This window comes from Pleurodeles waltl, chromosome 2_2 (assembly GCF_031143425.1).
Source record: "Pleurodeles waltl isolate 20211129_DDA chromosome 2_2, aPleWal1.hap1.20221129, whole genome shotgun sequence".
Lineage (NCBI taxonomy): Eukaryota > Metazoa > Chordata > Amphibia > Caudata > Salamandridae > Pleurodeles > Pleurodeles waltl.
Window position 1 is genome coordinate 851,323,122 of NC_090439.1, and position 26,351 is coordinate 851,349,472.

General features: G+C 41.8%; 1 protein-coding gene across 2 annotated transcripts in view; it reads right to left on the reverse strand.

Annotated features, from left to right (window-relative positions):
• VIRMA (vir like m6A methyltransferase associated) overlaps positions 1 to 18,236 on the reverse strand; it is a 627,318-nt gene extending 609,082 nt beyond the window's left edge. The window contains exon 1 of one of the 2 annotated variants that reach the window (XM_069220484.1): positions 18,099 to 18,235. In XM_069220484.1, coding sequence (XP_069076585.1) covers positions 18,099 to 18,161 — 63 coding nt within the window. In that variant the 5' untranslated portion in view covers positions 18,162 to 18,235. Of the gene's footprint in view, positions 1 to 18,098 lie in introns of both variants that reach the window. The other variant, XM_069220485.1, reaches the window with a different exon arrangement.
• Positions 18,237 to 26,351: the final 8,115 nt, after the last annotated feature.

Here is a 26,351-nt window from a genome sequence, read left to right on the forward strand (position 1 = left end):
TTCATGTCATCCCCTCATGCAATGATTTTTATGGTCAGAACATACTTTCTAAATTCTTTCTCTTTCTCCCCTTCTATTGATTTTTGCTGTTTCTGACGCTCTACGTCCTTCCTAGCATCATATCTCAATTGCCTTTTTTCCACTACTTTACCCCTTTCTTTCCCTTTTGCTTTCCTTTTTTAATGTTGAAATGTTTTCTTTTTCCAGAGACAACAAAGAAGACAATTATGACTTTGCAGGACCATTCTCTTTAAACAAGCTGTGCTAGCAGCGAGAATTATCACATGTATATCCTACAATCAGAGTTTGCCACCAACTCAATTTCTGATGAGACCAACAAGCGTTTTATTCTTCTGAGGTTGATAAATAACCATTATTTACTTGGCTTGGCGGTCACGCTCAATCAGTATTTAAGGTGCGCCATACAAACTTCCACAATTACCTGGAGTAGTTTTAAAACCACTTAAGCCACAAACTGCCAAATAATATTTTCTCAAATACACTGTGCTGGAGCTTTTATTAATGGTATGTTTCCAAATAAAATTAGCATCTTCACAATAAACATTTGTTTGCTGACAACAAAAATGCCCTGTTCAAAGGTACTAGTAGCACCGTGTGTGTACTAGGAGTTTCAAACCAAACAACCGCAATACCCCTATCAGCCTCTTCTTTTTTATTCTATGTAACAGCAAGGACAGCCAGTCCGCCACCATCCTAATCCTTAATGTTGCTCATGCTACACCAGACCGAGCAGGCATGATATGTCTGTGTATACAACAGCTAACTGGGAATGCTATAGAACGGTAGTTCCCAACCTGTGGTCCAGGGACACTGGGGGATCTACAAAGCCACCTCACGGGGTCAATGACTGCTTAGAAAATTAAAAAATATTAACAGATTAATAAAGTGTATACAAATAAAGTGGCTAAATGTGCAGCAGAAAATTCGAAAATGTACTGTAAATGTCAAGGAATTTGAACGTGGGGGCTAAAAATTAAATTAGTATCCTCAGATTGATTTGTGGGAGCAGTGCAGGTGCATCAAACAGAAAACAGTATGGTCGATGTGTGGCTTGAATTGAACTTAAAAAAGCTCCAACCTTCCCATTTACTTTTTTATTTATATTTGTCTGCTAATTAAATAAGATGTGTTATGATTTGGGTATGTTTTTGATTTAATTCTTCTTCCTGTATTTTTTGTGTATTGTTTTGCAGTCAAATCATCCACAATGTTTAGGCCAGAGTCCCCGGCTTCCAGTAATGAGTCAGTGATGATAAAGTGGGGGTCACAGAAGTCAAAAGGTTAAGAACCACAGCTGTAGAATGTTGAGTGTGTACGCTGTGGGAATGTGAGGATGCATGGAATGTTGGCATCTGTGCTCTGTGGGGAAGCCTGGGAGTTGATTATAGTTGGAGGGAAGATGAAGGCTTAACAGAAGCCAAATGACTGTGTCTGTAAACTAAAGGCTTAAAAAGAAATAAACAACTTATGTCCTACCAGAATGGCTCCAGACTGCTCTGCGAGAACCCTGCCATCCAACTAGAACATGTTGGAGGTGAGTTACTAAAAATAACCTGTGTGGAGATGCAGCAGGCCACTGGTAGTGGCTGGGAGCTGGTCCTGACAGAGGAGAAAACCATCTAAAGATGAAGAGAGGCCATGTGACATTACAGGGATACGTCTGGGACCGCCCACCCTCAAATTTAGTAGCCAGTGGGGTCAGCATGGCTGCTGTGTAAGGGGAGTCCACAGAGGAGGGTGGGAATGGACCAGGTCGAGAGGGCAAGAAGACAGCTCTGTGGTGATAGAACGGTGGTGTTGCATGTCACTGAAGACTCTAAAGAAGGTGGTCTGAACTATGAGGTAGTAAGAAGAAGTGGCATGTGTGTCACAAAAGTTATCAGTCAACAAAAGCATTGTACTTTTTGTGATAGGAATGCCTTGAGAACTGAACATTAGCCATACAGTGCTGGTGGAAGGCATTTTCACTGGAAAAATGCAGTGCTTCTACACATAATAGGAACAACAGTGATAGCTTTAAATATGGACTGCTGCTTGGAGTGGCTGCCTGTTTGAGATCTGCTTTGTGAGCCCATGAGCTCCCTCACCACCTTGTGGTGGGAAGCGCACAATCTCCCTTCGTCGCCATTTCGATAAGCACAGAAGATACAGAGTCCTAGTATGTCAGCATGCTGCCCTTAGAATGCCAAAGTATGGTGTTCATTTGTCTTGTGAGTCATTGGTGACCGGTTCCAGAGAGTCACAGCTGTTGATGGGGCCAACCTACTTAGCCAATACAGAGGGGCTGTGTTCCCAAATTCTTCAGCACCCAGTGTAAGTGAAGTAGAGAAAAGATCATGCATGTCTACATTGGCCATCTGCACAGTGAAACATGAGGAGTTAGTTATCTGGGTTGTCAGTTTGGCTTCTAGGAGCACTGCCATGGAGGCATTTGAAAATGATGAATAGGAATGTTGTCATCTGTGTGCTGGGGGAAGCGTGGGTGGTGACTACAGTTACAATGAAGATGAGGCCGTAACAGGAGCTGTAAGGTTGTGTTTGTACTATAAGGGCCTACCAGGAGATATAGAACGTATTCCCTACCTGAGCGGCTCCAGACTCTTCAAAAGAATGTAATATTATGAATTAGCAATATCAATAGTTAAGTGAATTTTGACATATTGCTAACCAAGGGACCCCCAAATGTTGTTTTACTAATAATGGGTCCATCAAACGCAAATAATATGTCAAAATTAAACCATTCGAGATGAGTGGGACTTTTGAAAAAAGGTAACTGAGATGCCAGAGTACAGTGGAATTGATGAACAGTTGATAAGCAAAGACAAAAACAAAGTACACCCAGGCATTATAAATCAACAATGCCAATTAAATGTTTAGAGTAGAAAATCATTGAGATGAGAACCAACATTGGTGCAACAGTGGAAGAGAGACAAAAATAGGCAGTTATTGCTTCAAATGCAGAACAAAAACAATAATTCTACTGACTTACTGAGAATCTGCGATTTCTTTGGCTACAATACCAAGAAGCAACTGGCATGGGACCTTCACGTTACAACAAACTCTTAGTTTGTTGCAGAGCAGCACAGCTCAATAACAAACCAAAATGGATCCAAGTAAAAACACAAGTTGTACACTTATTTTTCTACCTGGACACATTTATGCAATAGCACTACCATTCAGAACAGGGCTTTTAAACACACCCGCTGCACGCCCATCACTATCACTCATTCATGGGCTTGCCTTTCAAAAATCCTTTGTTATCATTGGTAAATGCTTTATGTTTGCCCCTCCTTGGTAGAGTTTTGTTACCGACTTGGCCATCAACCCGGTTACACGTTTGCCCATACGTTTTACTGCGAGTAAACTTCTTTTTCCTTTTGTGTCTATCCTTCGCACTCATGCGCATGGCAGCCATGGCGCTTTGAATCGGTTTGGTTATGTCAACTGTTTAACTTTTCATTTTCAATTTATGTGGCAAGAAAAGTCAATTTAGGAATTTACAATGCTTATAGCTCTAACTCGAGCAAACACGAGACCCCTTGCCTTGCAAATGCTTGTTTTCAGACTGTTTCAGCAATCTGTGTGTAATCTGAACGTCACAGGTTTGAATGCTGGGTAGTTCAAAGAAGGAAGGCATGCAGCAGTGTTAGTGATAGGGCACTGTTGACAAAAGTGTGCATTCTGGGAGTTGTAGTCGGTCTGCTTTCGTAGACATAATTAGATTAGTATTATAACACGACGGGAAAAATCGTGTCCTCCTGACCTGGAAGTGAACTAGTGCCCAAGCCTATGTTTCCGCTGCAGACTTCTATCTGTAACATGAATATTGCAGATTTGAATCCTATGGAAAAAAACAAACTGTATTTTTTGATACAAGCACTAAAAGTTTTGCAAAGTTTGTAAGTTTCTACCTTTAAAAAACTTTCCAAGCTTGCTGGTTTGTGCTTGCCGGAGCCTGTGCTAAGTATTATGAGTTAACTTTCATTATCATCAAACCCAGCCAAAAAGAAAAATGTCTACAGTTCTCCACCAGCTTTTGTTGGGCTTTCCAATGCACGATTGCAAATGCATGCAGACTTTGTGTCTGAAAGCTCAGCCCCTACTTCTGCGAAATGGGGACTGAAGGCCAGTAAACGGAGGGCTGAATAAACAGAAAGTGCTGTGCAGCAGAGGCGCACACTGGAGATACAGCACAGTGGAACGCTGCCCTTTGTAGGCAACTAGAGGTGAGCTGCCTCGACAGTAGTACCGTCTGCTTTATGGAACAATATGGAGTCTGCGTTCTATTCACACAGAAGCCCAGAGATAATTTGAGGCCAATCTGAAATGTGTGCCGCATTAAATTCTCCACTGTACGCACTTGCTATTTGCACAAACAACTCAAAACGTGCAACTCCTAATACTTTTAATAACCGTTACAGTAGGAATAGTACTAATCAAACACGTTTGCTCGCAAATAAAAGAGAGTGGGAGGGTGGCAGGAGTGCAGATGGAGTGCTCATGTGTAAATAAATATTTTTTTTTTTTTTTAAAGAGTACTTTCAAGGTGAAGTAGCAAGTGGAAGGAGACTGGCCATTAGCGAATGGCAGTGACCGGAAGGAATACTTGGTCCAGAATCCACCTGAGGGCATGAACGACAGGAAAGCAGAGCAGCAGAGAAAAGGAAGTGAAAGCAGACAACATTCTGGCCATTCAGAAGCACGTAAATTAGAGTGACGCAGACTAAGCCAATAATAAGTTCAGGTAAGTAAAGGACGGGTTAGAAGCCCCTTTTAAGATTTGTTTTTATTCACTAAAGATTTTGCAAGCACACCACGCAAGCGCGCATGTGCAGACAAAGCATAAAAATTGATAACTATATGAAGGCTTTTGTATACTGCCATTGTACCTAATCTCTCACACGCATACAAAGATTTCTAAAAAGGCCAGTGGCATACATCTTCCCAACACCATCCACAAGTATGGTATTAGACAGAACTACAGACTGCAGACAGGGAGAGCCAATCAACCACAGGACAAAACAACCGTCAGTTCTAAGGTAAATTCTCATATACAGAATCCCGAACTTGACTGAGACAAAAATAGGGCACAAATCGCAGTGACAAAAATAGCAACAGAGTGGCGAAAATCCAGCAAGCAAAAGAAACCAGAAACATTAGGACTCACAGTTATCAGATCATAGTGCCTGTTTATACTGAAGAAAAAAGCCATAAAAAGATACTATCTTGTATTGGGACAGTGGCCAGAAGTTCCACTTCCAAGATGGCATAACTTTGTAACCAAGAGATATGCCACATGGGGGTTCTCCTCAGTATTTGTCACCAAAAAGCAGCACGAAGGCAGCACAGACCCACCTTCTTTTCTAGTGTAGCATAAATGGGATTGCTGGCATACATCAGGGAGAAGTGACCCGAAACCGGTGCTCCGCTACAGCCATACAAGAACTCACTTCTGTGTTAGTCATCACCTGGATCCACAACCCTCCCCTGTGTAAATACAAATTCCTGAGACCAACCCCCATCTGGTAATTTGGTGGCTAGGAAGGAGCTGAAGCTTGAGGGAGAGTCCCTGATTTGGGCCCTGGGGCTCTTAAAACTGCAGGAAACTCAGTGTTAATCATACTCATTCTTTGCAAAATTACTTCTCAGCACACGTAACAGTACTACTCCAATACTCCTTCTTCATAATATGCTTCTGCTTTTTCGCCTGATGTGGCCCTTTGTTCACTTCAGTAAATTGTGGCTACTCTGCAAGCATTCTGCAAACAAACATTATTTTGTATTTTCCCCCACTTTGTGCTCAGCTGTGGATCCATGCCGAACACTCATTTCTCTGCAAATTTCTAGTGGTGTTGCTTCTGAATAAAAATCTCTTGAGTTTCAAAAACGTGTTGTACCTGAAAATAAAACTTTTATTTTCATCCTGCCTAAAGAGCCAGTAGAAGCTTCTGGGACACACCACCACATTCCAATTCTGTGCTATGAGGAGTGAGCTTGCACTGTCTTTATTCAGCAGCAAGTGGACTAACCATATTATCAACAAGCATTGGCAAATCAACAGTTTTCACCTTTCGGACCTATTCACTTTGGCAATGGTTCTTAGATGTGAAGCAAGGCAGCAAATAATGCAAAAAAAAGAAAGGAGATACGATGTGGCTGTTGTGTCATTTTGCAGACACACGCCAGCACAGTTGCGAATGCCGACAAAATTAGGTAATTCACAGTTTATGATGAATTCAATAAGAACTCGATCATCTTCTTGGATCTTACCATTAAAATAACTTCGGCATTTTGTATACGTCTTTTTCACGAAGCAACAGCAAGGAATATACTTTTTAAATATAACAGCCACCACCCCAGAAGCCTCAAATACAACTCAACCTTTGGAAAATGTTTGTACATAAGGCAGAATTGTACTAAAAAGGATGATTGTGTTAAAGAAGTCAAAATGTTGGCATCTAAATTGGTTGCTAGGGTATAAGGGGGCTAACCCTACCGTCACGTAAAGGTATCCATGAAACGAGCATGGTATTAGGAAGGGAATTCACTTCTGAAAGTATAAAAAAAAGTGTAAATGATTCCAGTCTGGCATGTGAAACTACGCTTGGGATTGAATCCAATAAGCTAAAAAAAAATCGTATTAAAAAAACTGGCACCTTTTCAACTCATAAAATTTCACTTTAGAAAATACCATGTCTTCTTTGAAGAAGGCCATAAACCTGAGAGATTTTTAAAGGCATATATTGAACCACAAGCAACTACCATGACTTAGCCATGGGGAATTGGACAGTTACTGGACACCATCCTTGTGGAAATTGTACAGCATGTGCTACTATGAGTATAAAACGTGATTTGAATGGAATAATATGGCAACCTAAGCAGTTAGTGCCTCAAAGAATGTAATGTTCTGTACTGAATGTCCTTGCAGCCTCATGTATATTGGCAAAGCGACTCAGGAGTTTGTCGTGGCATTCTACAACACCAATCTAGAGTTCAAAGTAATGTTCAGAATGCTACTTTAGTTGACCACTACAGAACATTCAGACAAGTTGTCAATTACATGGAATGGTTTGTACTGGAAGTAACTAGCAACTTCAAGAGAAAACATGATGTGGATTGGTTGCTCACATTAAAGGAGAATAGATGGATTTTGCAAGTGAATGCTGTTAAAAAAAGGTCTCCACCAACAAGTGGAGTGGGATTCTTTATCCACCCTCTGATTTTTATGTTTTGTCTTGTTTGATATGGATAGGCACCCTTTTTCTATGATGCCAGAAGTAAGCTTTGGTTTACTCCCTAGGTGTACTGATGAACTGGCCCCTTTCCAAGATGGCAGCTGTTCTGGTTTGTGACGTTGTCTTTGAATAATAACTAGAAGACATGCAGGTTTTATCAACGTCATGGGTCCTACTTTATGGATAATTTTTGATAATTGTTTTGAGACTATGTTGCAGTTTATAGCCTTTATAGCGTTCTGGTACCAGAGTCTGCAAAGACTCTTTCATTTACGGAGATTAGAGACAGACAGATTCTTCGTGACCACATTTTTAAGTAAGTGGTGATTTTGCTAAGCTGGAGCTTTATTTATTTATGGTGTATTTTTAGCTTGAATTTTGTACATTTACCGTATATATGTTTTTCAGATTTTTCAAAAGATTGCCGAACTTTGTGCTCCTAGCTTTTCATACGAACTTTGTGGTAAGCACGGACTATCTCTTGGAACAAAGGTCTGATATTGGACTTTTGTATATGCTTTTCTAGAGAGAATGACTTTCCAAAAGTAGCAAATGATGAATTTATTCGGTATAGTTTGTGTTGATGCATTAGGGTTTTTGTGCACTTTTGATATGTAGGCACATTTGTGGTGTGGTTTGATCGCATATCTATGGTGACTTATCCACATCTACAATTTTCATTTTGGCGTACTGATTATTTCTTTCTAGTTTTAATGATGTTTGTTAACATTTAAGTATTTTGTTAGGTTCATCAGGAGCGTGTTCTTTTGGCTTTGTTTCACCACTCAGTTCTCAAGATGATCTCACAGAATCGTTAGCCATCTGAGACTGAAATGTCAACACTATATCCTGTCTGACTTATTATTCGACTTTGATCATCTGCAACTAAAATCTCAATCTTTGATGGACTTTGGTTAGAAAGTCTGATGTGTTAAGTGAATATACAGATCCTCATTAATCACCAGTAATTATATTACAAATTGATTTTTTAGATTACTGTGGGTCGGCTTATTTTAGACCCTTATTGAACATGTATTTAATAGACTATGTATAAGCATTAATACTTTTGGCTGTAATCTTATACACACGATACAGGTTATTTTTGGAACGACTTACATTATTATTATATATTTGTCTTTTGTGTTTAATTCAACATAGAGTGGATTTTTATACGCACTCAACTCAAAGTATTTGTAAGTGACTCCTTCAGGAGCCTTTTGTTTTATGACCACAAATGAGCTGAGTTTTTTTTTCTATTTAAGGTGGATTAATAAATAAAACAATTGTGCTTTTTGAAATAGCGCTAATGTACTGGAACGGATGATGGTGGGAAGATTGCGGGGGGATGAGGCAACAAGGAGGGCGAGCAGGAGAGAAAAATATGTGTGGGTGAAAAGGACAAGCGATAGACAATGGGGGAACACTGACAAGTAGGGTGGGCAGGGAAGCACACTTAAAAAATAGAGCAGGTGGGGATGTGAAAGCACGTGGACTACGAGGAGAAGGGATGGGGAAGCACAAGAAAAACAGATGGTGGGACTGAGAAGGACACGATGACGGAGGGTTGGCATAGCGAAGGGGAAGTAAATTGACAAAGCAAGGTGGGTGAGGAAGCAATAATGGCAACAGAAGATGGGTGGGTGGGGAGTAAGCAAGAATGGTAACTAAGGGAGGGAGAGTGGGGAAACACACTTGCAAGAAATAAACACAAATTGCAGGAGGGATACATCAGGAAAACTAACCAAACAGGAAAAGGTAGCGGCTGAAAAGGGAGTTATGGAAGTACATAAGTAATGGGCCCATGCGCGAGGAGAGGGAAAAAAAAAAAATCAGCAAAGGAAGGAACGTGCAAGGAAGCTGATGAATCAGAAGTTCAAAAACAAACGCCAATAAAGCCAAACAATGGTAAGCAATGGGCGGGCTCTAGGCCGACAATGAGCCAAAAATGTCTTGGAACAGATACTGCAAGCACTCTCTTATGCAAAACCTAACACAGACAGCACATGCTTTGTCTTAGGCAAGACCTAAAAATGTCCCATAGTACACTGCAGGGAGCAGGGGACACTATCAACTACTTTCTACAGTTAGAATGTGAAACCAAAGAATATATGTCACAGAAAAATGAGAACTGTGCTCATGTCCGTACTGGTGTGGGGCTGAATACAGCCTGTATGAATTTCAAGAGGAAGCTGTTTTACAGCACCAGGAACCAGACCTTGTTTTCCTTCCCTGCAATATCAAAACATGTGGCTGCACAGTAATGTTAATTCAAACATTCTACAATACTTACTAGCTTTATCTCTGTAGCATTCCAACACGATTTTGCACATTTTTACCTAAATAAATGTAAATTGTTCTGGTTTTGGTGAAGACCGTTTTGAGACCAGTCTTTAAAAACTTCAACACAATTTGCAGTTCAACAATAAAGATAAAGGATTTCCAATCATAATTAGGGCTCTTGGTTTCATGGCAGTTATTTAACATTTCTGTCTGTATTTATCCATTTTTATTTTAGGTTTTCTGAAAAAAATGAAGCTAAAACTGGTATATTTCCATACTGATTTAACTGAAAAATGTACATTCTTATCTCAATGTCAAACAATTTTCAATTATATTAAGACCCGTAAATGATAAATCAATACACTTTTAAGAAATTATGAAACTTTTAATATCAATCTTAGGCATGTATACTGCTCTTTAAGCATCATTATAAAAATCTCTATTTTGTTCTACCTTATCTGTCATACCACACAGCTATTGGCCTGACACTCATGACTGACAGCCTTTACAATTGTTACGAAAAGATCCTAGTTTCCATTTTTATCCACATTTAAAAATAAATACAGGCAGGAAAATAAATGGTTTTTGGTCTGTTTTTATGCATAAATAAAATATGTAAAAACTGAAAATATGGAGCCTTAATCATAATTAACATATGTTGACAAACCTAATGAGTCTTACAGCTTTGTGGTGAGGGAAAATAAGCCTATAATGATGAAACACTGTGTTGTGTTAACTTAACTGTCAAGAACTCATTGATTAAGCAGCTGGGAGATGTTTTGGATTTAAGATCATATTGTTATCTTTGCGTCACCCAGGATGGTAAAATTAAGTCAGTAAGATAGCTAAGTGGGTTGCATTCTCGCTTTACGGATGTTTTATTAGTAACCTTTATGTTAAGGTTTGAATCGCTACAGTGCCAATTATCTATTTTTAAACATCAATAAAATAGGACCAGCTGGTCTAGATAACAGAATGTTGCAGTCTGTGATGTTCCCTGTATAAGCCTGTATAAACCACGGTAATTAGCAAATAGCAGCTTATTGCCTTTTCCATCTCAATGGGACTCCAGGTATTGATTAGAAAGCTGTTCGCTAGCTACAATCTGCCCTCCTATTAAGGAATCTGTGGGGACTGCCTAAAGAGAGCACTAACAATCATAATGCATTCAAATACATCATAATTGTAATGGGATTCTCCTGCTCTGTCTCCAAAGGCGTTATATGTCAGACAGGCAGTCTTGTACAAATCCACTTGCTAACGCAGATTTAAAACAGAAATATACACAGAAAGAAGAGAGTTAAAACTACAATTGCCTAATCCTACAGACAAATACATTTTTAATCTGTAGGGGGAAAAAATCTTGACCTAATGTAAAATTGCATTTGAAACATAAGGTAGTGTGCCCCTGCTGATGTTGCACTAGCAGCAGTACATCTTGGGTGAGCAACATTATGTATCAGTGTCTTTTTTTATGTCCCTGTGGGTATCAATCAAAGTCACATCCTGTTCTCATTACAGAACTAAAACAAGAGGGAGGAGGTATAGAGGTTAGGGACAGACCCAAGATTGACAAGCTGGGACACAAATAAGAAGAAGGCAAACAAGAGTTACAAGAAAAGTCAACCAATGATAAGCAATGGGCGGCCTCTAAGCCCCTCAATATACTTGGTAAGCCACAATATGCCTCACAACAGACAGCACATGAGCTATCTAGTATGTCTGACCTAAAAAAGGAGCAATGAATAAAGAGGTTGAAAAGCCTGCCTAATAGAGTTGATTGCTGGTGATTGATTTAAAAGCTACAGGGATGTATGGTCACATAATGAAGATGTTTCTTCTGGCACTCAAAGACCTCATGCAAGGTTCAAAGTTTATTAGGAGAAAAACAAAAAAGATAAAGATGACTCACTTCAAGATCAAATAAATGGGTCACTGGAAAAGAAAAACCTAATAGCGCACCATATGCACTGGTTCAACCCCTACCTACTCAGTACAGAAATGCAAATTTGGAGGTTTGCCAACTAGTACCCAAAATAAGGGCATGCTACTAAAGAATTAGTGAGTTATACTGTAGTGAATGCAGAGGCATTAGTGACCGCTTTTCTAAAGAAAATGTACAACTAAAAAATATAAAAAGCTTAATTTAGTAAGAACGTCAGTGAAGCACTGAATTGGAAAACTCAGGAGAGCAACAAAAAACATTTGGAGCATGACACTCTAAAGCATAATCTACAGATGCATGTTTCAAAATAAAGCAGGCTTTGAAAAAATCATAAAAACGTTACTAGACCTGCAGGTCCAGTAGCTTGAATAATCTACTTGACCTAATTGTAATGTACTTGAACGGAAACAGGTTTCAAATTCTGTGGTCCTAGGTAAATATTGTATTTTACAGTCGCCTTTTTCTTCATTCTCACATATGAGTGAACCCTCAAATATGTGAATTCAGCATTTCTGCTGAAAAAAAAAAAAAAACTCTTGTTTGGTTAAATACACTAAATGTTTGCTCCATGTATAATAAATCTAACCCACATATGGAGTACTCAAGATTCTGCATGACTTGCCTCTTAGTTTAATAACAGCTTTGGCATCAGGGCAGGAGTGTTTCTCAGTTTATGTTTAAACACTCACTTCTAATAAATATATTACTAAAGCATGATGTGGTAGTGCACTGTTATTTACAAACAGTAAATTTCCGGGAAATGTCCAAAAACCTTCACACTATCTAGCAGCTTTACTGATAAAACTATATAATATATATTAACAATAATCTGTGAAAACTGTGTTTCAGAAAACATGTATTATTTGCACATCACCAAGTAAAGTGTTCTGACTTTTTTTTCATCCTAATAAAATATTTTTTTCATCACAAAGTACACAAAATTGTCTTTCACAGCTTCTGAAATATATTTTGAAATGTTTGTAAAGTTGACTTAGTTATATTTAGGAAAAACCTGATACGAAAAGCCTTTCATTTCACATAGGTCTGAGAGTTCACCTTACAAAATCCTGGAACTCTGAAGTCACAAGGAAAAGTATTTGCATTGTAAGAAGACAAACTGACTTTTGACCTCTGTCTCTGAACACAGAGCAAATGTGACAAGAATGAGATTTAAAGGCCTCTTAATTGCTAATTTAGTTTCTGACTGAACAGAACACCTGTTCTTTGTCCACTCAGGGTCCAGTGGAATCGAAAATTAGCTCAACCTCACAAGATAAAACTCGCCACTGCGAGTAGATCTTTCAAGTCCTGTAAAGGACATAATACACTCATGATAGTAAAAATAGAAAGTGATAAAAAGGAACAAGAATTGCAACACATTAAACAATAAAAAAGGAAACCAAATGTGATTATGCAATGCAAGCATGTTCAAGACAAGCAATGAAAAAGCCAGCTGTCCAGACTTGCATTTTGAGTTCTTACTAAAACATTTTAAAACGCTTGCCCTAGTGAAAAAGAAAATGCATTTACAAAGCCACTAGATCTAGCTTTGTATGCACAAGCAACGTTAAAGCCAATCAGACATGAATCTATGTTGTAGCACTTGTAGTACCTTGCGCCATTATGAGAGGTACCCGAAGTTATACACAATTTTTAAGGTTGAAGCCTACCAGACAGCACAGCTGTCTGGTTGTTAAAGACTTCTTGGTGACATTTTGAAAATGTTCCTGGGAATGCATTCTGTCCATTGCTTATCACTAGCTTTTTAGTTTGTAACTCACATTAGCTTGCTTTCTATTTGCTGGATTTATTTGTTTCAGGCCGTCAGACATTCCATTGTCCCACTCGTGGAGCATAACCTGTTTACCGCCACTCTGATTGCCTGCCTGCATGCTGCCACAAATCCTCGCTTTCTGAAAACCCTTTTTTGTGAGGCACTCCACAAGAGCAGATGTGTTTTCAGTTATCTCCCTTATATGCTAGTTCAGAAAGCAGTAAAGTGCTGTATTCTTTGAAAACGTTTCTTGCCTCTTTCGTTTCTCCTTGACTGGTTCTACTTACCATTGCCAGTACCACTTCATCAATCTCACATGCAAGCGAGGAACAATGTTCTGTTGACGAGTTTGTTTATTTTGGTCAGTACTCTTTACTGATAGCATAACTTACACAATACTCTTCCTCAATTTCCCACTCATGCCATAGGCATTGGAAGTAGAGGACCGGGGGTGCTGCAAACACCCACATAAGTAACCATGATGGAGTACAGAAGTGAATGAGCAATAAACAGTTTTTTATCTTGTCACATTTGCTGTGCATTCAAAGACAACGATCAAATGTTAAGCTGTCTTCCAAGGAGCTTGGTGTTTACTTTTCTTTCTCTGAGAGGATTTATGTGACAATCTTTCTGGCTACGGGAATGTGAAAAGGCATCAGGATGTTCGTTTTTTCTAACACAACAAAATGTAAATGCCTGCAAATGAACTGTACAAATATTTCTGAATATATTGGAATTAGAAAAGCACAAATGAAGCACACTTTTTGTAATTCCGGAGTGTGGTGGAAACAAATACATTTTTAGGATTAAACCAAATCAATACACTGGGTGATGCCGATTTCCACACATTATCGTCTGTGTGCTGTATGGTTGTAATAGTAGATCTGTGCAAATGTAATGGTCATTTCAACTGAAAATGTGTTCACTATAATGCCAGTGTTCTACCACACTATGCATACTCCCCTCTAAAACACTCCACTTAAAGAGGTGGCCATAATGGCAGGTTTCCACCTGGTTCAATTGAAGGTCCTCCATCGCTCATACTATGTCCCAACAACGATGGTAAAGATGGGGAAGATGGCGGATGGGCGTTGTTTGCGGGGTGTGGGCTGACTGGGCCGTTTTTCCACATCCTCTGGAGTACTCTAGGATACAAGGATACTAGAAAGAGGTGGGGGCTGTGAGTGGCGGACCTATGGCTTTCTCAGCCAGGTGTCTGGAGAGAAACAGAGTAGACCGCATGCAACAAATTTGGCCGACATTGGGTTTAGCCACGGTTAATAGAAATGTAGCGCGACTATTGGGAGACGACCTGGTGCTTGAGGAGAGATATGGACTGGTGCATGCTGGCGGAGAAGGTGGTTTGCAAGGGCAGAGGATGTCCCTAAAAATGGGGTAAAATTTGAAATCAACAGAATGCCTACAGGGGTAATAAATATAGTGAACCTAGCATACACAATGTTGATGAGACTTTACCAGAAACTATCACCCATACAGTCCATGTATGGAGGGCAGGGAAGGGTAATGAGGGGAGGATTGTAACATGATGAACAATCAAGATGTGCAACAGTGCAAAGCTACAAAATGTGGTATCTAAAATGCCAATAAAAAGATATAAAAAAGTGATATGTAAGGTGCAGTGTGTATTTACACCACCCACATATATGACACAACTATTTTTCTGCCAAGAGTACTGCTGTGCTCCGGTTAGTTTGCAGTTTAAAACCACAGCAATGACACATGGCAGGAAAAACTGCCTGTGCAATGTAGAAAAGGTATATTTTTACATATTCATAAGACTCCATATGTGCGTTGTAAGCCAACAGGTCAGGGTGCTAATATATAGAAATAGGGCACACTACACAATGTAGTTAGTGTACACTCACAGTGAAATAAATGCCACCTCAATGTGCCTTATAAGCCCACAGGGCGGGGCGCTAATATATAAAAATTGGGCACACTACATTTTGGGATTTGTGTGCCTTCACAGTGACATAAATGCAAAAGCTATTTCATTTGGTAGACCTGCTACATCTTTCTATTAAGGTGCTTGGTGGTATAAAAATGTTTATTTATCACCTCCACTAATACAATGGCTAGAAAAATGCTTCAAGAAGTTATTTCCTGCTTAGCTTTCAAAATATGACTCAATGGTGAAATGAGATACCTTAAGCAGAAAAGTAACTTTGCAAAAATGTACTTTAGGCTGCCTGATCCAGAACTGGTATATACATCCTTGGTTGGGAGGCTTAAAGACCCTAAGTCAGAGGACAGTGGCTTTCTTCTATGCCCAGGACAGACCAGTGGATGTTAACTGCTAACCACTTAGCAGTGTATTAGCTATCTGAGAGTGGACAGGAACACTTAGCGGAACAAACAGCAGCTTTTGATGCATCTCTATACTTGGAGTTACCAAAGGGGAGTTCTTATATTCACCCCAATGATCCTCCTAGAGCCACAGTAGGAGGGAAGATCAGTTTTGGCCCTCTCAAGTATGGGAGTGACCAAAAATCTGAAGGAAGACCTGTCAGGTGCTAGCTGGGTTTTGCCATCCTGATACAGGGGCTTCTGGGAAATTATACAGTAAGGCAAAGAGGAAGTGCTGCAAAAAGGGGTGCACGACTGTAAAAATTGTAAAATTGTGCAGTAGAATTCCTCCAATCACTGGCTAGTGCACAGGCTAAATCTGGTACCTCCTCAGAACATTCCCAGACCTGGGGAGACTCAACCTGAAGAAGGTGGCCCAGCTGGATGAAGAATTCTGATTTCTGACTCCACCTGATGGAGAGGACGCATAGGAGGATCCCCAATCCTACAGGATACCCAGCTGGAGACATACCTGGTGCCCAGACACCTGCATGAGGAGCTAACAGCTGCAAGACTGTCCAGAAAAAGATTTCCCAGCAGTTGGAGACGACGTCTGAAGCTAAAACCTTTGACCAGGACAATCTGCTTGATATAGCCGACCTCTGCTTTATTTCGGTCAACCTGAAATTTAACCTAGGTCCTGACCTCATCACATCCAGGATTAATGCCTCAAAATAGTAGTCTTCTAGCCAACTGAGAAATACTGAAGAAACAAACGACGAACCTGAAGGTTGTGGGTAACAAATGGCCGGCCCACCACCAAACTAGCATACACCAGCAAGATCTCGCTAAGGGATTTAACAAGAGAGCTTCAAGCTTATGACAGACAAAATCATGTGTTAGGACAATACCCTGCATTCAAGTCTGCAAAGGGCACCAAATCCTCTCTTGCTAATATGAGAGACCTCTGTGTTTCTTTGGACAGGAACATGCAATCAATTTTCTTAAAGCTTGATGTCTCGGCATCCTGTAACACTGTGTACAACAACATGTCACTTACAGGGCTTGGTGGTCTGGACTGTCTGCATTCACCCTGCAGTGGATTCAATCCTTCCTTTCTACTATGGAAACAAGTCTGGATTGTGTGATTAGAACTATCATCACCTGGTGAAATATATAATGGCACTGGTGTCATTTGTTTCCTGTCTGTTCTTCTTTATCTAAAATGTAAACTTTGACAACTCCTACAGGAGTACCAGATGCACCTCAAAATGTATGTGACAAATCTATATCCAATCCGAAAACAATCCAACAACACAAGCCAGCAGCTACTTGTCTGGTAGCTCCAGTTGATGAAAGAGGGCTTCCTATGCATGAATTAAGCCAAGACAGGAGCCTTGGTCCTAGAAGGACCAGACTTTGACCTGCTACCCTTTAATAGCTTTATAATGAAGCATATCCCAAGCTCCTCTGGTGTAAGCCAGTGGTGTAACAAAGCTCCATGGTGTCCTTTCAGCACAATACACTGTGCATGTGCAGCAGGCCTCTGACTGGGTCCGGGTGGGGAGGGTATGGGGGTCACGTTTTGTTACGCCTCTGCAGTAAGCAAGAAGCAAGGAAGTCCATTTTTACCATAAGCTCTCTCTCAGTCACCAAATCAATGCAGTGACCAAGGACACAAAGCTCCCAAACCTCGATGCCTACTATGAGATGAGGCTGAAAAAAGCTCTAAGCCAACCTAGCTCACAGACACTAGAATCTGGTTATTTTGATTTGTGTAAGCACAGGCATATAAAAACGGTCTGAAAACTCTCTGATGCCCCCTGCTAGACGCAAAAGTCTAGATTTAAGATCACTCTACCATAGAAAGCACCTACTAGTACTGGGGAAATGGGAATGGGCACCTTGACCTCTAACAGGTACCTGCGCTCTGCAACTGCACTCCCCTTAAATTGAGTAAGAAGATGAAGTATAAATGCCCAATTCCGGGGAGTAGATGGTCCCAGGAAATTGAATGAATCGAAGACTAAAGTGATAGCCAAGTCAATCTACAAGCTCTCAAGAAAAATAAAAAAACCGGCTCAACAACTGAACTCTATGTAAAAATTAGCCGTGATACGTGATTTTGAACATTCCTTTCCCGCCTCCAAAACATTAAAACTCTAGTATCGCTCTAAACTGGCGAAAAGCAAGAGGCAGTCCTCTTCTTTAAGCAATGTAATTAATACTGTGCATACAGCAGTGGAATCCTGCGAACTGAGATACAGTTATTTCGCGTGAGACACTCCATCCAGTTCCAGCAGTCTTTTCCTACAGCCAAGGTACGGCCGTCTGTGGATCATGTGTTCAATTCCTCTACGCTACAAATTGAACACACAGACTGTCACTCTGGACCGGAGAAACAGCATATCCAGGTGAGCTGCAAATCACAATGGGCCCGAACAATTCTAAAAACTGCTATGCCTTCTCTGCCACAGCCTGTAATCGCCTGCCCAGCATCTTCGCCGTCCCCGGTCAATGATCTCTCTGTGCTTACCTCGCTGTTCTGGTGTTTAAATGTTTCCAGGAAGAGTAACTCCACAGCAGCATCCGCCGCCATGTTCTTCAGTACAGCACTCTGGTTGTTGTCAATACTGGGTCACAGGGTTGTACATCCGGAGCACCCAGTGCTCTAGATTCTTGGGAAAGGGAATGTGATAGACATAGAAAAGGGGCAACGTTAGAAGTTATGTTTATCCGAAACGGCGGCCATCTTGAAGATGCAACGTTTCAGCCAATCGGTGAATATTCTTCTTTGTAACTCGTATCAAATTAACTTTTGTTTCATAAAAAAGACACCGTATATATGATAGCCTCTTTACTTCCTTTTTGAAGTAACTTCTTAAGTCTGGCTTGTCAGCACTTGACCTGTAGGAAGAGAGCTTTAAGGAGGAACATTGATCGGGAGAGTTTTCTCTACTCATACCTTAAATATATTGAAATATACCATTTGGGCAGAAGTTGTGTGTTTCCAATGAAAAACGTGCTTGAATTTCATTTTTAACTCGTGAGAAAACCTACGCTCAATACAGCAGGACTAAATTAGTTATGATGACAAGCCAATGGCTGTACTTTTTTATCTGCTTGCTATGAAAAGGTGACAAAGGCAAGAATCCTAATGTACTTATTGTGAAACCATACATGCTAGATGGGAAACTCCAGATTTTTTAAATCTGAAATTGCTACATTTTGTCTTTCCCTGCCTAAAATTTTATGACAAGACCGGAGGCTCCTATTATGCTTTCTTTTCTTGCTTTATTTTCAATAGCAGCTGCAGTCAATAAAAAACAACCAATCCCATAAGGTTTGCAGAACGAGCAACCAATGGGAAACAAAGGAGAAGATATGACCAATCAGGACACAATACACTTGAAGATATACCAATCTTGACTGCAAGCGGCCCTCTTTTCTTGCTACTCGCAGTCAAGATAAGTATATCTTTTTGGTGCTCTGAATATGTTTATTGCTTAATATTTATATAATGTTTCTGAATTAATGTTATGTTTTTTCATGTGTAAGCTTTGAACGCGCGATCGGGCGTTTGCCTAGTTTCATTCCATTATTTATTTTTCCCTGCTTATGCCACTCGGAAAACCCGACCGCCTCCCTCGCGCTGAGATTTCGTTCTCAGCATTCTATTGTGGATGCCTTTCACACTCGTCTCACCGGCTTCGTGCGCGCTTCTCTCTTAACACGCAAACGTTTTCAACTAAAATGAGACTTTTTATTGACTTCAAACTGACGCTTATCAGCTGTTTTCATTCTCACCGGCTGTTTCCTTGCGTCATTCAGAATTCAACTTGCCTTCACTGCTCTTTCCTCACTGAAGCGTGGCTTCATAATTTCTGCCTTCTGGTTGGCAGACAGTTCGTCAGTCACTGAAATCTTGTTTTAATCCTTCCCCTTACAAAACTTAACCCTGTGTTTACCAGTTTTCCTTGTTTCTTTCAGTAATATGGATTTTTTGGCATTTTTCACTGAAAATTATGACTCTGAAGAGGTTTTTTCAAATAATCTAAATAACTTCATTCTATCCTCTGTAGCAAAGGCAGTTTCTGGCTCTATGTCAAAATTTTCAAAGCAAATTGAAAATACTGACTCATCTTGTCTTTTTCAATCACAATTGGCCCATTCTGCGGGGGAAAGCAGAATGCACAAAGCCACGGAGGCTTCTATTTCCAAACAGCCCAACACCTCTTCTGCGCTAATGAACAGTGAGTCAAACTCACACAGGATGGAGGACGAAGTTCCTCACAGGCCTCCTACTGTGGACAGGAAAAATACCATGGGTTTAAAAAGTAAAACAAAAACAAAACATATACCCACAACCCATAAGATTGTGATAGAAGATATTAAAGACACAGATGATGACATGGACGATATTGAGTCCGATAAAGATATTGATGAAATCAGTACTTCTGATTTTTGGATTGGGCCTCCCCCTAAAAGAGCAAAATCAGCGTCATCCGATCAGCTTCCTTCACCCCACTTAGACGCTGAAGGCAATCCTATGTTTGATCCCAAATTAATCCACCACCCTAATTCCATGGGAGGGCTGCCCTCTGAGCACGTAGCAAATTACATGACTGCTAAATGAAGGCTCCCTCTAGACAAACAAGTACGTTCCAAACTCCGCTCTGAGTGCCCTAGGCCCTCGCTTCCTCTATATATCATGTCCACACCATCAATCGACTCATCGATGATAACCTTCTTCTCTAAATTCGGAAAAGATCCTCGCAAGGGAGTAGACAGAGCCTGGTCAGTCTGCCATGACAAAGTCCTCGACATTGTTGATCCACTAGCCCGTATTTTTGATATGGCTGAATCCGCCAGGCTCAATGATGATTCTATAGATCCCGAAGAACTATCTCTCTGGATTCAGCAAGCCTTCTGTCTTCTCGGCAACGCAAACCCCGCCATGATGCACGAACGTCGTAAAGGGCTACTGCTGAAATTGGATCCTAAACTTGCAAATCTGGCCGCTATGGATCCAGGTCCTAAAGCTGATGGACTTCTTTTTGAAGATTCTTTTATTAAAGAATTAGGGGCCAGATGTACCAAAGGATTTTACCCATTCTGTGTCTATGGGAAAAAGCTTTCGTACATATGGCCCTAATTAGATACGTTACAACTTTTGCCTCTTTAGACAAGGCCCAGCAATCTCTTAAAAAAGTGTTCAACATGCAGGTTTTTGCCAGGGCCGGTAGAGGAAGGGGTCGCTTTACCGGCCAGTTCGCCAGAAATGAAGGCTTCAGAGGCTCCTATAATTCAAAGCAACAAGACTTCCGTCTGCAATTCTATCCCCAACGATCCAGAGGATTCAGAGGCAGGAATCAGTATAGCTCCAAAGCATATAATAACACAGGTAAACCAACTTTCTGGCCATCTTTCTATAGTGGGTCATCCTAAAACTTTTCTCCACAGGTAGAAAGAGATCATCTTAGATCCTTGGGTTCTCAACACCATCAAGGGTTATCTAATAGAACTTTACGACACACCTTTTCAAATGTCTCGTCCCCCCTCTCAACTTCTCATCAGAAACGTCAAATCTTATCTCCTTTGAAATACAAGAACTTCTTCGAAAACGTGCCATTCAATGCGCCCAACCTCATCAATCAAGCTTTATAAGTTAAATTTTTCTAGTCGTAAGGAAAAAAAAAAATCAGACCAGTCATCAATCTCAAACAGTTCAATCAATTTGTCATTTATCGCCATTTCAAGATGGAAACAATTCTACATCTCAGAGATTCACTTCTTTTGAACAACTGGATGGTCCGTCTGGACCTTCAAGATGAGTATCTAACAGTACCCATTCACTACTCTCACAGAAAATGTCTTCAGTTTCAATGACTCCATCAAACCTATCAGTTTACTTGCCTACCCTTCGGTCTTTCTTCAGCCCCTTGGTGCTTCATCAAGCTAATGAAACCAATTGTAGCTCATCTCAGAGCTCAAGGTTTCAGACTAATAATTTACCTAGACGATATTCTCCTTATGCACCAAGACATCACCATTCTTCATTCTCAATTATCCTACACCATTTCTCTCCTCTCAGATCTAGGGTTCATAACCAACAACGAGAAATCGTTTTTCATTCCATCACAAGTCATGGAATTCCTAGGTTTTCTAGTCAATTCTACTCAAGGCACTCTTCAACTCCCAGAATCAAAAATAAAATCCATCAAATCAGAAATAACCCTCTCCTTACGGCAGACTTTTCTCTCCCTAAGGTCTCTTGCAAGAATTGTAGGTCTTCTTTCTTCCTTGATTCAAGCAATCTTTCCAGGTCCCCTCCACTACCGAGCTCTACAGAGACTAAAGATTTGTCATCTGTGCAAGGGTCTTGCTTATTCAGATTCCATCCCCCTTGATCACGAATCCCGTACAGAACTTCAGTGGTGGCTAGATCATCTAAAAGCCTGGAACGGCAGGACCATCTTTGCATCAGCCCCAGATCTTGTCTTAGAATCCAATGCAAGCCTGACAGGTTGGGGCGCAACGTGTGGTCAAATATCAACTGGAGGCACATGGCCGTCTCAGGAGTCTTCATTGCACATCAATTGTTTAGAGATGCTTGCAGGCTCCTTTGCAATCAGAAGCTTTACCAAAAACAAAGTTCACTGTTCAGTCCTTCTCTGTATGGACAATCTCTCTGCGGTCAAATACATCAATCATCTCGGCGGTACCAAATCCAAGCCTCTAGCCGAACTAGCCAAAAACTTCTGGGAATTCTGCCTTCACCGAAAAATCTCAGTTCAAGCAGATTACTTGCCAGGTTCTCTCAATTCAGTGGCAGACTGGTACTCGCATCATCTCTCCGACTCCAGCGACTGGAAACTTAATTCTTCTGTTTTCAAGTTGCTACATCACAAATGGGGTCTCTTTCAAATAGACCTCTTTGCATCTCGCCTCAACTCCGTCTGTCTTCAGTTGGAGACCAGATCCTCAAGCTCTAGCTACTGATGCCTTTCTTCAAGAGTGGTCTCAATCAATAAATTATGCTTTTCCTCCTTTCATCATGATCCACAGAGTCCTTGCTCATCTTCGGCACCAGAAAGCCACTGTAGTTCTGGTAGTTCCGTTCTGGCAATCCCAAGTTTGGTATCCTCCACTTCTCGAACTATCTATCGACTTCCCTGTACTTCTCCCTTCCTTCCCATCCCTCCTTCTCAACCCCAAGGTCTTCCTCACAATCTGATCCTCAACAAATCCCTTCTTCTGTCAGCCTGGAAAGTGTCAGGTCTTCCTCATCTTATCCAGGAATTTCACTCGAAGCTTCAACTTATATCAACAACTCCTGGGCCCCAGGTACATCCAAGGCATACAAATCAGCTTGGTCTATCTGGTCTAGCTGGTGTCTGGGAAAAGCTAGTGATCCCTTTTCAGCAGATCTAAGCCTAATAGCTAATTTCCTTGCTTCTCAAGCTAGTTCAGGCAAATCCTATAGGACTATCAATATGTATAGGTCAGCTATTTCTCTCCACCACCCTTTCATAAACGATGAACCTCCTATTATCTGTCAGCTCTTGAAGGCAGTAAAATTCTCCAATCCTCCTCTTCCCAAGTATACCGCCTTAAGGGACTTTAATCTTGTTTTACAAATGTTTTTATCTGGCAAGATAATGACTTGTTGTCTTTAAAAATGTTTGCTGCTAAGTTAACCGTGTTACTTTGTCTCGTCTCTATTAAACGTCTTTCTGATGTCAAAGCTCTAGATATTTCTGCTCGTCATTTTACTCCTACAGGCATACTTTTCAATGTTTCTAGATGTACTAAAACTAATATCTCTTCTGTTTTCTATCCTTTTTTCCCCAATTACCCAAAGTTATATGTTGGAAACTGTTTAAAAGTATATGAGCAAAAGACTGCTGATCTCAGAACGTCTTCAGCCTCCCAACTTTTAATTTATTTTAGGAAACCCTATAAATCTGTCTCTTCCCCTACTTTAGCTCGTTGGGTCAAATGGATAATGTCACTCGCAGGCATTAATACCTCACAATTTGGAGCTCACTCTTCTAGAGGAGCTATGGTGTCCAAAGCCTTCTGGGCCGGTTCCCGTTTGGAAGACATTCTGAGATCGGCAGATTGGTCAAATGATTTAACTTTTCGTACCTTTTATTGTAAACCGGTTAATACTGCAACTTCTCTAGTAATTAATATGCTCCACTTTTTGAAGCCAAAGATGGCTTTATTTTGTCTGTCTCCTGCCTGAAATTGCCTCTTTTCCAATAGAACTCAATAAGGGAAGTACATTTTCCAGGTTATTTTCTTTTAAATCTTCCACTTTCCCCTCTTGAAATGTTCGCATATATGGAAACGCATACTATTCAAATGCTGCTTGCCGCACCAGTCCAACTGTCGCAGGGTCAAAGGCAATTATCCCTCACAGTAAGGCAATTATTTAAATTATATGTCCACAGGCTTGCTGTAAAAAGGCCCATAATCAATCTGATTTAGTGAGGTTCAGCCGCAGCCCGTCCTTTAGGGCGGAGGGGCCACGCCCCCCCATCCTTTTGCCCCTCATGAGAGTGCCTGTCAGGCCAAGCAAAGTTCAGCCTGACAGACACTCTTCATGTTCAGATCAGGCAGCCAGGAGTGAGACATGCGCGATTTGCGCAGACTCCTGGCTGCCTGAGCTAAACATTGCTGGGCTGAAGGGGTCACAGCTCCTGTGGGCGTGACCTCCTCAGCTCAGCAAAGGTGCCTTGAGGCCCTTCCCCTCGGTGACGAGGGGAAGCGTCACCCACTGACTTTGACCTGGGCACTTCAGGTTTAAGCCCTGAAGCACCCAGGGAGAGTGTCAATCAGTGACATCTAGTCACAGAGTGGGGTGGAGTCAGAAGTCTCACTGACGCCCATCCCACTCTGTGATGAAGTTGGGACTGCTGCCTTCCCTCACTGGCTGGTCATAGGTCAGCCAGTGAGGGAAGGCAGCAGTCCCAACCCTCATGGGATCTCCAAGCCTGACGGTAAGTGTGTGTGTGTGAAGGTAAGTTTTTTTTTTTTAAATGAATGTTTGGTGCGTGCGGGTATGTTTGAATGTTGATGAGTGTTGTCAATGGATGTGCGTGCGTGTGTGAATGCATGAGTGTGAGAGTGCTGCCCGCCCCCCTCCCTCCTAAAATTACCGTCCGCCACTGGTAAGGTTGTTGGATGGAAATGTTATTAGCTGAATATATTTTGCTTAGTTGAGTTACTCTCGAGTGGTACCACGGACAATCTACCTTCACCACGTAGGTCTGTCAGGTGTTTTGATAACTCATCGCCAATTGTAATGACTTGCTTTCTAACTATAGCTACTGTGCCTTTAAAAGAAGCTGGTCAAGAAGCTTTGGATGGGGGCTGAGCCAAGATGGCGATGGAGACGAACGCTCCTTGAGCGAGCTTCCTACCAGCTTCTTCTTAAATCCTGTTGGCACATCCTTGCACCTTCCGGTCTGGGCCCGTGGCCGGAAGAAATGCCTCTGGGCTGATCGGCCAGGGTGAGCTGCTGATTGCGGCCTGTGGAGGGGCCACAGCGTCGTTGGAGTGCTCCTGGGCGCTCGCACGGCATCCCGGCCAGCGACGCCCTCGAAGTTGGCCTCAGCGAAGGAAACAACTTGGCTGGTATAGTGGAAGCCTGCAAACTATGGGCAGCTCAGCTTGTGGCGGCAGCAGCTAGAATGTTCAGACAGAACTGAACAGCCGGATGATGCATAGAATCTGAGCTCGGGGGAGCTGGCGGGAGCTTAAGAGGTAAACTGTCATCACGCAGTAACGAAAATAGAGGACACTGAGACCCGAGAGTCGGGCTGGGTTCCCCAGCTCAGAAGGATTGTGTGGGCTCCCGCTGACTGGTGTGTGGGCACTGGAGGCTGCCTGGAGTCAACAGTGCTCCACACGAAGAGGGAGTGGAGCACGATCAGTAAGGACCAGTTTCACCGGTGGGATCGTGCTGGGAGGGGAAGGAAAGCTGAAGGGGTTGCTGAAGTGGGGGTATTCCTCCTCCTCCCTGAGGAGGGAGATGGAGAGGGAGTTGTGCTCCCCACAGCAATCCATACCAATTTGTGCCCTGTAGAACTGAGGTGCTGGTGGTCGAGAAAGACAGAGCTGACGTGGATGAGGCACCCCATGGGGGTCAAGTAAGCCATCTGGAGACCCCACCTCTGCCCTGATAGAGACTGAAACATACTGCCTGAGAGGCGCGTCGCTGTGCGGACAGACAGGGTTTTAAATACTGTCCATTTCTAGAGATGAGGAGACCAAGCCGCCCCGGCAAGGCAAAATGGATCGCTACACGAAAGTTAAGATCCCCCGCTGCCAGCCTCGGACTCCCAGCAGCCCCCAACAATGCTGCCCTCCTCTCTGCGATAAAAGCCGCTAGAGAGGCCCTGGAGGGGTGCATGGGGGAGGTACATTCGGAGGTCTCCCTTCTGCGACAGGACCTGCGGAATGTGGAGTAGCAAGTTAAGATAGCGAAGACAAGGATCTTGGATCTTGAAGACACTGTCCGAGACCCGCACAAGGAGTTGTCGGCGACCAGGGTCCTCAACAAAAATATACTGTGTGGCAGCTGAAAGACGTGGAAAATCAGGCTCAAAGGAACAATCTGCGGAATGAGTCAAAGGGACAAACATGAACCGGTTTCTAGACACATGGCTCCAGAGAGTCCTCCCACCTGAGAAATTCTCTCCTTGTTTTGTGATACAGTGGAGCCATAGGTCACTGGGGGGTAGGCCCCATCCAAGGCCCTCCCCCCTGAGACCTGTGA